Source organism: Pan troglodytes, chromosome 8 (assembly GCF_028858775.2).
Source record: "Pan troglodytes isolate AG18354 chromosome 8, NHGRI_mPanTro3-v2.0_pri, whole genome shotgun sequence".
NCBI classification, from domain to species: domain Eukaryota; kingdom Metazoa; phylum Chordata; class Mammalia; order Primates; family Hominidae; genus Pan; species Pan troglodytes.
In genome coordinates, this window is record NC_072406.2 from 33,812,160 (window position 1) to 33,826,129 (window position 13,970).

Below are 13,970 nucleotides of genomic sequence, written 5' to 3' on the forward strand. Positions count from 1 at the left end.
GCTAGCTCCACTTTTAAGGAACCGATCCTCTCGCAATGAGGTTCATTGTGATGGCATTTGATCTGTACAGGTTTTATGCTGTCATTATGTGTTGATATACAATAAAATTTTTTAAAAATACTTAAGAAATATGATCACATTGCTGATGTTCTTCTGGTTTTCTTTAACTCTCTTTAGTTCTGGAGGATCAGAAATGGCTGTTGCATGTTTAATCTCTTCTTTGTATTTCACCTGCATAATTTATAAGAATATAACGTTAACTTTATTCTATGCAAGGCTTTAAAATATTGAGAATTCTTCAATTGTAACTATTGCATAATTGAATTTTATTAATTCCAACATTACTTTTCCTTCACTGGGGACATAATTCTTAATTTTATATGATGCTTTCAGGATTCCTTATTCCTAAGGTACAAATAAATCCGTATCTATTCACTTATTCATCACTATAGGAGTTTTTTAAGTAAAATAAGCAAATGTTGCTTATAAAAATAAATTTTATCATTAGGCAGATGCAGGAAAAAAACCTTGTAAATTATCGTAAACAAAATGATTATTTTCTATCCAAAAATCAGTTTCTATTAATATGGTAATTAAAATTTAACAAGTATTTAAAGGCAAAAGTCAAATTTATTTAGCCACAGAGTCTGGGGAGCATTGCTTGTCTGACTGAGAGCACATAAATAATAAGGAAATAAATAAGGAAATAAGGAATTCCTTATAGAATAAGGAAAAAAATTAAGTGAGCACAATAAAAGAAGAGAAAAAGGGAGATGGAAGGAAATGTACTAAAAGCATAGACCACTGGGTCCTGCATCACTATAAGGAAGGTCAGCGCCAGGAAGTCAGAGATGTCTGCTATCCACACAATCACGTTAGGAAAAGCTCACCTTTATCCTGGCTTCTACTTCACTCAAAATCTCCCCCATCAAATATATTTAGAGGAAGATCAATCAGGCAAATGGTAATACAAGCATACAGTTATGCATGGGACAAGAAAGAGTTCTTTGAACTCATAAAATGATTAGTGATACTATCACTTCAGGTGGTATTTTAATATGTCTAAAATTCATAGAAGATAATTCAAATTCAATCTTCCTTGAATGAAAAGGATACATATATATGTAAGTATATGAAAGCATAGGCTCAACTTAAGAGGCCGTGTTGAAATTTAGTAAATATCTAAATCTACATGAAACATGTTTCAGAAATCACCTGGTAATGTTTAAAATGCTTAAGGGTGAAAACCATGCAGACTGTCATAAAGAAACAGTACCTAAATATCTCAGATATCATCTATGTCTTAGTGTCTGTGGATTTCATATAAGTAACAATGCCAATATTAGTCCAGACCCAAAACAGTTAAATTGGAAGTTCACTGAGACAGGCTACCTCTAAATAAAATTCAAAAATAGTTCTTAAGACAGAGAGCTAACAGCTAAAAGGCTTGTACTCTGGAGGTGGAAAATGTCGAGATCTTTAAATGTTAGAGAATCATATCTTGGTTTGACAGATCTAGCTAATCTTAAAAGGGCAACTTTCCATTTGAATACTAAGCAGGAGTTTATGGCCCAACCTCATGCAGATACAGAACTATGCATTTATTGTTTGCTAGAAGAAGCTGTGGGATGCTAAGAGAAGAAATGATATACTGTAATACTCTGTGGGATTTTCCTCGGGTGAGAAGCTTAACATGATTAAAGATGAACACTTTTGTTTTTCAAAGGGACTCTAATCAAAATGGCACAGTTATTTCACTGTAGTCTATAGAATTGCACACTACAGAATATTTATAATATTAAACCACAGTACATCGATGGGTGCATTTTAAATATTATCATTGGAAAGAGAAGCAATGAATATTTTATACTTCTCTCCCAAACTAATTCATCTACCAGGCTAACACAGGCTCTCACCATGAAAGATCAGAAGAACACATTCATCCACTCTCATGCACACCTTAAGCCTAGGTCCTCCTTACACTTTCTTCAAGAGACAGCTCCATGGTGCTACAGAGGTTTTATTGCACTCATATTCTGTAGACTTTTTATACTTTTATTTTGAAGTATACTTTACTATTGCATTCTCTTACCTCTTCTACACTTTCTTCACAAACACTGACCCACACTGATATTCTCTGGATGCTGCATAATGACCAAGTGACCCACAGATGAGTCTAATCAAGGCCATTCTGCTTGGATTACTTAAAGGGAAGGTGCTCTTTCCAAGGATAAGGTGAAAAGATAAGTCAGAGTAAGGGATTTAAAGAACGAATCCTTTTTACTTCCTCAAGAAACTAAATGTAATGGAAAGGCACAGTAGCTTATGCCTGTAATCCCAGCACTTTGGGAGGCTGAAGCAGGAGGATCACTTGAGGTCAGGTGTTTGAGACCAGCCTGGCCGACATGGTGAAACCCCATCTCCACTAAAAATAAAAAAAATAAAAATAAATGGCCAGGTGTGGTGGTGTGTGCCTGTAATCCCTGCTACTCAGGAGGCTGAGGCAGAAGAATCACTTGAATCCGGGAGGCAGTCGGGGTGAGCTGAGATTACGCCACTGCACTACAGCCTAAGCAACAAAGCAAGACTCTGTCTCAAAAAAAAAAAAAAAGAAAAGAAACTCAATGTACTAAATATACATGGGAGAATATCAAATTGGTAAGAAGAGCAATTATCCATCGCAAATGTCAAACACTCAATGGAAAAAAAATTTTATCCATAATATTAAGCACCTTAATGTTAGAAGGACCCTTCCAACAGAAGAGGACCCCTCCCCCCAGTCTAAAGGTTATTGGAAGCTAAGTTATTTCACAATTTATAGCGAAGATGTGTGATTTGTTTTCGTTTTTGCTGGAAGAAGCAGAAGGTAAAACGGGCTGGAAAGAAGAAATGGGCAGAAGCGTGTCTGATAAAAAGCTTAGAGATGTGACTGACATCGGTTAAAAATGAACTGGTACTATTTGCCTTTCCAAATCTAATCCTTCACTTAAGCTGCCAAATAAATGTTCTGGGGCCTTTAATCATTGTATCAGGGAAAAATTTCTTTCTTCCAACTTGTGGAGAGGTACTGAAATGTATCCTTTCTCTGCAAAATTTAATAGAGTTAAAATTCTCTTCAAAGAGATGAAATCTAATCCTAGGTTTCATTAAAATGACCTAGCTCTTCTTCATTGTGATATATCAAAATGAAACACTGCTTCAGAGTCAAGGGGAACAAGGATACAGTTTTTGTTCTGAAAGTTAGATCTTTGATATATGATGAAATAGCATTTCAATAAAGTGAAGAATAAAAGGAAAAAAGCCATCAGTTGAGTAAAGAACTAAAAACATTTGTCTATAGTTTCTGTTTGCTTTTAGAAAAGATAATTAATGCTGTAGAGAACTTACTGAACTAATATTCTGCTGATTTTTCTTCACTCGTTCGATCTCTGGGGTATCTTTCACTGCAGTGCCAGCTCCCACTTCTTTCTTATAAAATACCTTTATTATAAGAAAAGGAAAAGGATAACTAAGCTTGTCAGAATTCAAGTCCTAGATCCGCCTCTTAGAAAGACAATTTCTCAGGTTTTATAAGAATATGAATACTGCATCTATTTATGAGTGCCGGAATTATAGGAACCAATTAAATAATCCATTAAGATAATCCATGAAAACTTTGGTTTTATATCCCATAATCTTACAAATAACCCTCTCCTGCTCTAGGTCTAGACCACTACCATGGCTGACTGCAGATTATTTGCTTTAAGAATACACATTGGCAAACCAGAGTTCCTTTCTTCAAATATAAATATATGTCCCATGTGTATTTGAGAAAAAGCAGATATTACAAAAGCCCATTAAGCCGTTATCACTGAATTCAAAAAGAAAATAACATTTTAGGCAATTTCTATGCTCCAAACACAAGGATGCCCACATTCTCTTCCAAGAAAATGTTAGCTCATCGTCAATATCAATGTTAATTTCAAGTCTATCTTCTTCATCTTCCACTTATTTGTTAACCCTCTCCCATGTGTCTCCACCCCTACTAACGTCTACCCTTCCAAACCCAAAGCAGAACAAAAACACAAGAGTATTTATGAGTGCTCTCGTTATGAGTACTCTGCAGAAAAACAGTAATTATAAGAAAGGTAAATGCGGATAGAATTACTCCCTTTCTTGACGTTTGGTAATCCAGTGGCCCCCGCGTGAGTGGGAGAGCACGGTAGGAGAGATGTTTTCCTCCAAAGGCTAGAACTATAGAACACTATAGAATCACACAGCCTCTTTTCCTCATCCTTCCATCAAGACTTTCCCATTTCTCAGTACAGCCTGGCCATCCCTGTGGAGACCCAGCAGACACGTGACCAGCTTACTCTGAGAGCTGGCGCTTGCCAACTAATTAGGAGGTAGGAAATATTCCAGAAGTCCTCACACTTACTAGAATTTATATTTTGATGAGATGCTTGCTTAACTATTAATGACTGAGCTAATTCTATCTTAAAATATTAGTTGTGTGGTCATTTTTTACAATTTTAGAACAGAAGTCAAGTGTATACATTTATTAATGGACTCAGCCTCTTAATTAATAGTGCTGATGCACTATTTACAATAGCAAAGACATGGAATCAACCTGAATGCCCATCAATGATAGACTGGATAAAGAAAATGTGGTACATATACACCACGGAATACTATGCAGCCATAAAAAGGAATGAGATCGTGGCCTTTGCAGGGACATGGATGGAGCTAGATGCCATTATACTTAGCAAACTAATGCAGGAACAGAAAACCAAATACCGCATTTTCTCACTTATACGTGGGAGCTAAATGATGAGAACACATGGACACATAGAGGCGAACAACACACACAGGGGCCTATCAGAGGGTGAAGTAGGAGGGGCGGGAGAGGATCAGAAAAAATAACTAATGGGTACTAGGCTTAACACCTGGGTGACAAAATAATCGTACAACAAATCCCTATGACACAAGTTTACCTATGTAAAAACCTGCACAGGTACCCCCGAACTTAAAATAAAAGTTAAAAAAAAAAGTGCTGATGCAATTCCTCTTCCTCAAAATAAAAATATAGAAGTTTAGAAATTTATTAAGAATGAGTAAATGGTTAGATATATTATCAGTAAAAACAATCAATAACCAGGAATAAAATCACTTCTTATGACTATTTTCATCTTCAAAGTAAAATCTGTGTAGAAGACAGACTTCTTTCCTGAGTTAAATTTTAAAATTTAGTTAATAACTGTCATTTATACCAAAGAGGAAATTTTGAATTTGTAATTCCTAAAAAATCATGAAAAATGATAATTTGTAAAAATTATCAGTATTCTTATTATTTTAAAGAAATAAAGATAATACACTTGCAGAAAATTCAACTAAGACAGCAGAAAACATCAGACAATGAGGAAAAAAGACCACTTCTTACAAAACAAAATTTCAAGGTGGCAACTGAAAAGAAGTAATGGCTACTCACTGCACTAATGTTTTGTTGAGTTGTCTTAATTCTCTGCATTTCAGGAGTATCTGCTATGGTAGAATAGTTAGAAAGCATCTTCTCTGCTTCATCTTTATACTTTCTCTGAAAACATAAACAGTTAATATAAACCTGAAACTATGTGTGTACACACATGTGAGAGGGAGGGAGGGAGGCAGGAAAGGAGGAAGGGAGAGAGAGAGAGTAAAAAACTGTTTTTACTGACTTACACTCCCAGAGAGAGAGAGAGAGAGGCGGAGAGACAGAGATAGAATGATACCATTCTTCGATCTCTACCATACGACATGGCTTCTAGATTTATGCTTTGCTTCCTACTTCAGGGGAAGATAGATTTGATTAAGGGAAAGTTACCAGTATTTTGAAGTTGAGATTAAAATCTTAATTTTCTCTCCACTAAATGAGCTACTATGAGCTCTAATACAACCCAGGCAATATCTTATCCTAGTACCAGCACTTACATTGTACTTACTATGTAATGGGTATTGTTCTAAATACTTAACACACACTAACTCATTTAATCAACCTGACAAGCAGACACTATTATTATTTCCATCTTACAGATGGAGAAACTGAAGTACTAGATAGTAAGTATCAGAGCCTCAACTTAAAACCAGGCTCTCTGATTCCAAAATCAGTGAAGTTAATTATTCTGGCAAACTACTTAAGAAAATGTGGCACATATACACCATGGAATACTATGCAGCCATAAAAAAATGATGAGTTCATGTCCTTTGTAGGGACATGGATGAAATTGGAAATCATCATTCTCAGTAAACTATCACAAGAACAAAAAACCAAACACCGCATATTCTCACTCATAGGTGGGAATTGAACAATGAGAACACATGGACACAGGAAGGGGAACATCACACTCTGGGGACTGTTGTGGGGTGGGGGGAGGGGGGAGGGATAGCATTAGGAGATATACCTAATGCTAGATGACGAGTTAATGGGTGCAGCACACCAGCATAGCACATGTATGCATATGTAACTAACCTGCACATTGTGCACATGTACCCTGACACTTAAAGTATAATAATAATAAAATTAAAAAAAAAAGAAAGGTAACTACTATTCATGTTGAAAATGCACCAGGCTTCATTACGCCCTCGTAAGTATCCCAATTGTATTTCAGTGATTAAAATCCCTTAAAATTAGATATATTCTCACATCACACTAAAAAAAAATCTATGCTGTTAACACAGGAAATCTGACAGCTCAGGCACCTTCACTCTCAATACTTTTACTTTCAGGTGTATATATCATGGTTGTAATACTATATTTACATGATTATTAGATTTATCTGTAGCTTTCCAAGAGCAAAGCCATGTCTAGTTTTGCCTGCAAATGGGTGCTCAGGAGGTAATTACCTACTGAAGGAATGAATTTGACATTCTTGAGAGAGTAAGTAACTCTTCTCCACTGACTCAAATGTCTATTTGTTGTTTAATGCATTGACCTAGGATTTTAGTTAAGCTGATATGGCCAAGCCAATGTCTCCAAGTTCACGAACACTGAGAACAGAAAAACACACACTTCAGGACCATCCCAGCGGCTGTGTCGGCTGCGGAGGCTGAGAGGCACACAAGTCCTCTGACATTTGACTCTGCCATCTTGATACTACCCTTTTGAACTAGTGGATGGTTAATGTCCTTGCTTATGTCTTAATCAGAATTTTAACAAATTTCACCAAATGTTGTTACACATTCCTTTCTGCATAAACTCCATTAATCAAATTAAATGCTATGGTCAATTTTAAATAACCATTTTCATTTTTTTCATTCCTTCTATTTTTTTCCATTGGGAGTCATTCTTTCTTAGTAAATGTTACAGCAAAGATATTATTTGCTAATGAATGTTTTTGCTCAAGTCAGATTTTATAAATAAATTCTTCTTCCATAAATTTTTGTGGTCATTACTTCTCCCACATCCAGCTTTGTTTACAGAATATGGGACAAGTATATTTGACAAATCTAAATTTTACCAAGAAAACCTCACTGTTCCCTTAATTTTTACCTAACGCTAAACTTCACTTTATACCTTGTGCAGCTTTAGCCACTGTTAGCTTTATTTGGAACTATTTTAATATTAATATTAATTATGAAATGGTTAAAAGACAAATCGTTTGTAATTTATTTTTCTGTAGTATTAGCAAAAGCATTTGAGCCAAGGGTCCAACAGGGTCAAAAAAAAAAAAAAAAAAAAGAAAGAAAGAAAAGGTTAAAATATCCTTGGGCTGGGCACAATGGCTCATGCCCACTGAGGCAGGAAGATAAGCTTGAGCCCAGGAGTTTGAGGCTGCAGCAAGCTATGATGGTGCCACTGCATTCCAGCCTGGGTGAAAGAGTGAGACCTCCATCTCTAAAATTCAAAAAAAAGAAAAAATGTTTTAATGTCCTTGGACTCAAAACAAGGAGCCCCGACAGAGAGGCTGTAGCTCTCCATAAAGTCTGTTGCATTGAATCTATGACTGTTGTCCTATTAATTAGTAAGGTTAATCAAGTTTGGCCAATGGTTTCTTAGTGAAAGAGTACACTAACTCTGAATGCAATGCCCTCAGAAAGATATCATCCATAGAGACATACAAAGCACATGGCAACATGACATTGGAATACACGATTCTGAGCATCTTCATTCTTGACCAACCTGGCTATAGATTTCAGATGTCCTCTTGGCTCGAAGGATATCTGGGATATCCATGCTCACTTGCATTCCTTTCCCTTTAATTTCATTTTCTAAGTCCTTCTTGTATTGTTTCTAAAAGAACAGAAAATAATCTTAGAGCTTTGCTTAAGCTTTAATAGCGATGTTGAAATTTACATGTTTGAATCTCAAAGCCACCCATGTGGAAAGAACACTTATGCTCTTTCTAGCTATGATTCACGGCATTTATTTTAAACTTTGTATCTCGCTGCTGTCTTACCTGGCTGGCCATCTCGGATGCTTTCTTAGCTCTCTGGACATCAAGAGTGTCTGTGCTCACCTGCATCCCTTTCCCTTTAATTTCAGTCTCCAGATCTCTTTTATAGTCTTTCTGCAGAAAATGAAACATACAGTTAGTGCTCTCCAATCATTTGAGAAACTGCTCAAAAATCGAGATGTCATTTTGACATCAAGACCATGTCTTTTGGAATGAAGTTGAATCCTTATTTCTTTTATTTGTATAGAATAATAGAGTTTTTACTTGTGGTAGGAATATGACTTAGTATAACTTATTCACCAGTAATCAGAAGAATTTTTTTCTGCTAATCTGAATTAAGAAGAAGAAAAAACACAGCTAGCCAAGGGGAAAATTTAACATTTCAATATGATAAACTTGATATATTATTGGGTCATATATGGCTTAGTTAAGTGTCAGTCAAGAGTGATTGTAAAATTGCTGTTTTTCACTCTGTAGTGAATGAGTGTTGGTTGCTTCTCTGGAATCCACACCTTCTTTTCCCTTCATTGGCTCCCTAATTTGCCACTGGACAACTCAATGTTCCCACTCCTAAACCATCCAGCTTGGGTGAGACTGGCTCAAATCTCTGGACTTAGCTGGGCTTAAATAAATCATTATTCCCTTCACTGGCTCTCTGATTTGCCACTGGACAAGTCAATGTTCCCCACTCCTAAACCATCCAGAAACTGGCCCAAGTCTCTGGGATCTGCTGGACTCAATAAATCATTATACCCCATCACCCACACTGCAGAATTGGTTCCGGGATGCATGCATCTTTTTTTCCATATAAGAGCTGCTGGAAGCCTCTTTGCAAACAAGAATGTCTACCTAAGAACTGCAAGCTGAAACTATATCTCATTATTTGAGTCCTAGATCAGGCCGTGCCTAGGAATTTCTCTACTATTCAATCATAAGAACAACAAATAAGTTATCTCTGTTTTTTTTAAGCCAGTGGGAAATGGATTACCTATTGCTTACAAGATAGTCATAATTACATAGACACACATGTCTTTAGGGACTTTTGTCACATTTGAAAACTGATTATAAAATTCAGAAAGCTGTACATATATAAATTTGCCTTTTCTATATGTATATTCTTCAAAGAAAAATGTTATTTTAAAAAAACTATTAACTATAGCCAATTAAATTTGCTTTAAAACAATTATTTCTTATTATGCTGACACACTCCATCCAGATTTGTAGATTCTCTGCTGTAAAGTAAATGTTGATTTGCTTATTAGGAGATCCTCAAATTTAGATAAGTGGTAAACAAAAATCTCAGTCTTGGAGTATTTTGCCTCCTGTCTTCCACTCATAACCCTTCCTGTTTTTACTGACTTACACTCCCAGTATCACTTTTCTAGATAAAAGTTTACATAATTATGTTTAACTTTCAAAATAATAATATTCAATTATTACTATGTCTACAGAAAGCACTCTGTTTTAGTCAGCCTGTTCAAAGCCCCAAAATGAAATGTTTCATTTGAAGGCCAACAAATATGATGAAACTGAGGCACTGATAACAGACAGCCACCAAGGTCTGATGGTAAAAGGATGTAACAATTTTTTAATATGAACTTTCAAATGTAAATGTGTTCCAAAGCACATAGACTACATTAGACACCCTTTGCATCAGTTATTTGTTGTCTGCATAACAAAACACACCAAAACTTAGAAGGTTTAAAACAACATGGCGGCATCTATATTCCAAGAGGGCAAACCCTAATGCAGAAGTGTGTTTATAGTCTGAGTCACATTTGCTGATGTCTCATTGGCTAAAGAAAGTCACATGGTCAAGCCCAGAGCTATGGGAAGGCTTGACTCTTGAGGGTCATTTGTGTCACAATAAGATCCATTGACTTTATTTGAAAAATAAACTTTTGATATTAAAAATAAACTACGGCAAAGTCCCGAACATTGGTTGAAAAGGATCTGAGTCTGTCATTTAGGCAAAATGGGACATGACTATGATTATATGCAAATGAGATTTTTATTATTATTATTTGGGGGGTTTTTATTGACTAAGACTCTCAGCCTGAGAGTGGAGACTTCACCAGAGCCACGTGAATCAATTTACACTGGATGTGACTGGAAACCATTAAAGAATTGCATGTGAGGAGAGTAACAAAATTTCATTTAATTGCCTCAAGGATTCTTCTCCTGCTGGGTTAAGAATGTCTACTAGGACCCTGGAGGCAGAGCTCGCAGTGAGCCGAGATTGCGCCACTGCACTCCAGCCTGGGCGAAAGAGCGAGACTCCATCTCAAAAAAAGAAAAAAAAAGAATGTCTACTAGGAAGGCAATAATAGCAGAATTCTGGTTAGGAAGCTATGGCAATGATCTAGAGGATAGAGATAGTGGCTTAGGACTAGGGTGGCAAGAAAGATGGACTTAGACCACCACTATGGGGGTGGCGTCAATAAAGCATGCTGATGACAGGAATCAAAGTGACTTCTATGCTTTGGTTGGCGCCATTTGAAGATTGGGGAAAGCTAACCTAGGGGAAAATTAGGGATTCTAGTTTTGGCCTGTAATGTTGAGATCCCATTATACATTTCCCTTGCAGACAACAAAAGATAAATGGTCACATATTCACATCCATGTTACAGAACACTTAATTTTTCTATAAGAATGAGGTAGACCTATATGAAGGAACATGGAAAAAAATCCTTAATATAAAGTGAGAAAACAATCAACCACTTAAATGGGGTCTGATCCCATTTAAGATTTTTTTAAGTCTCTGTGAGTACATGTGTATGTTTATCTATATAAACACAAAATAGATTTGGAAGGTTCCATAACAAACTTATAACAATGACTATCTCTCAGGACGAGAACAGAAGTAGGAAAGGGATAAAGCAGGTTTTCAAGTTCCTCATGCTCCTGGCCATCCACCCCTGGCCACCACTTCAAAATGGAACACTTATTGATCAGGAAACCTATACCATCTCCACTTCCTTTGTCTTATTCAATCATGGCAATCCCATTTCCCTGGCCAGTGCCTAAATCTGGGGATGTCAGTCATTTTCAAAACAACAGTAACTTCCCTAGCAGCTAAGCAGCTACCTCTGGCCTTCCAGATTTCCTGTAAGGTGTCAGTCCTGAGTCAGCTCTTCCTAAGTGCAAAGGTCACACAACAGGTCTCAGGATACTCCACTGAAGCCCCCACCTAACCAGCCTTGAGATAAGTGAACAGGACCCCTTCACCTGCACCCCGATTTTTTCTTCACATACACTTTTTATAAAATCATCACATCCCAAAGCTTCTTTACTCCAGTGATCTTTTTATATTCTCAGATTTTCTGGGGAAGTTCAAGAGGTGTAGAGAAAGTTCTAGGGTATTTCCTTTGAAAAATATGCATATGGTCTGACTCCTACAACCTTGTGATGTGATATCCATCCTGTCACAGAATTTAAGGAAAAACTTCTAAATCAATATCCTGTATCCCATGAAGAAAAAACTGGTGTTATCGGATGAATGAACATGGTCGTTCAGGTTATATCAGACCTCCATCCAAAATGCTGACTGTGTAGAAATTTCATGCGTGCTGATCATGTCAACAAAGGCTATTTTAAGAACATGCAATCAGACAGGAATGACTATTGTTCTCATGTAAAGTGTCCATATATGAAGTTCTGCTCAGAAATTTGGAAATACAGATATGCCAAGCAGCACATGATCCATTAAAACATACCATGAAAATATTTATCATAGCCTAGATTACCATTAAATCTGTTGTATTCTGAAATAAGGTGTGCAGGGGAGTGCATGTGTGCATGTGTGTGTGTTCAATTAAAATGCCTTCCACCAAGCTTTCTTGATATATTGGAAGGATATGAGCAAAGCAAAAACTGTAAATTTTCAAACTGGCATAATGCTTTGGAAAAGTCTCCATTCCAAACTGTTAAACCAACTGCAATGCTTTGAGAAATTCCATATAGTAATCAAGTTGCTAATACGATTTGTTAGGTTCCAAAATATGAGTCTTAAGGCCTGCATCACGCACCCTACTAACCTCACTCGCTATCTCTGCAGCCTTCTTGGCATGCTGCATTTCAAGGGTGTCAGTGCCAGCTTGCATTCCTTTCCCTTTAATTATTGACTCCAGGTCTTTCTTGTATTCTTTCTGCAAAAGACAACATTTTACAACATTCAAACACTCAGTGGGCAAACATGCATCTGCAGTCAATGATACTAAAAAAAAAATAATTAGACATATTTTACAAAAGAGGTAACAAAGCTCCGTGAGTACTATGAATGATCACTCACAACTAACTTTTCTGAACTGCTTAGAATGATAATCTCATTCTCACTGAAGAAGGGCATGCAAAGCTCCAAAAATGTTTAGTATACAAAGGCAATTGCCATGTGAAAATCTTCACTGACAATTTTCTTTGGGGCTGGAGGATAGGGAGGTGGGTGTAAATGAGCTTCTGTTGTACAAAACAGATGAACTTGGAGGCCAGAGCACTCACCAGCTGTATGACACTGAGAATGCTTAACCTTTCCAGTTTACTCATCTGCAAAATGAAGGTAGTAATGCAAGCATACCTCATTTTTATTGTGCTTTGTAGATATTGCATTTTTTTTTACAAACTGAAGGTTTGTGGCAACTCTGCTTGTCAAGCAAGCCTATCGGTGCTATTTTTCCAACAGTATGTGCTTACATGGTGTCTCTGTGTCACATTTTGGTAATACAATATTTCAAACTGTTATGGTGCTTTGTGATCAGTGATTTTTTTGTTTTGACAGAGTCTTGCTCTCTCGCGCAGGCTGGAGTGCAGTGGCGTGATCTCGGCTCACTGCAACTTGTGCCTCCTGGGTTCAAGCGATTCTCCAGCCTCAGCCTCCCGAATAGCTGGGACTACAGGCATGCACCACCACATCCAGCTAATTTTTGTATTTTTAGTAGAGACCAGGTTTCACCACGTTGGCCAGGCCGGTCACGAACTCCTGACCTCAGGTGATCCACCCACCTCGGCCTCCCAAAATGCTGGGATTACAGGTGTGAGCCACCGCATCTGGCCAATCAGTGATCTTTGATGTTACTATTGAGACAGACAGATAGGAGGGGGTCACTGGCAAAACTCCAACTGGCCTGTGCACTGGGAAGAGCATGAGCTGGGGTGGAGCCACAGAAGTTCCGGCAGTTTGCAAGAGGGAGGAGCCTGGCCTCTCCTATTCCTGTGTGGAACCTGGGATTCAAACTGTGAGGTGGGAAGCACTCTAGCAGGGACTCTGGCCTTGCAGAGAGTCCCTGTTTCCCCCTTTTCTTCCTTTACACCCAATAAAACTCTGCTTTACTCACCCTTCAAACTCTCTGCAAGCCTAAATTTTCATGGCCATGGGACAAGGACCCTGTCTTTAGCTGAACCAAGAAGAAGTCCTGCAACACTATTGTAATTGTTGGGAGATGCCACCAAATGCACCCCTATAAGTCAGTGAACTTAATTGAGAAATGTTGTGTGTGTTCTGGCTGCTCCACTGATCAGCCGTTCCTCTATCTCTTTCCCTCTCTTTGGGCTTCCCTATTCCCTAAG

General features: G+C 37.4%; 1 protein-coding gene across 10 annotated transcripts in view; it reads right to left on the reverse strand.

Moving 5' to 3' along the window:
• Positions 1–13,970, reverse strand: part of NEBL (nebulette) — a 180,079-nt gene that overhangs the window by 42,683 nt on the left and 123,426 nt on the right. For 9 of the 10 annotated variants that reach the window (XM_001154532.8, XM_009458048.5, XM_063781457.1 and 6 more), the window contains 6 exons: positions 12,446–12,556; positions 8,412–8,522; positions 8,135–8,245; positions 5,468–5,572; positions 3,388–3,480; positions 139–231 (listed from right to left, as the gene is read on the reverse strand). In XM_001154532.8, the coding sequence (XP_001154532.3) occupies positions 139–231; positions 3,388–3,480; positions 5,468–5,572; positions 8,135–8,245; positions 8,412–8,522; positions 12,446–12,556 (624 nt within the window). The remainder of the gene's footprint in view (positions 1–138; positions 232–3,387; positions 3,481–5,467; positions 5,573–8,134; positions 8,246–8,411; positions 8,523–12,445; positions 12,557–13,970) is intronic. The other variant, XM_063781458.1, reaches the window with a different exon arrangement.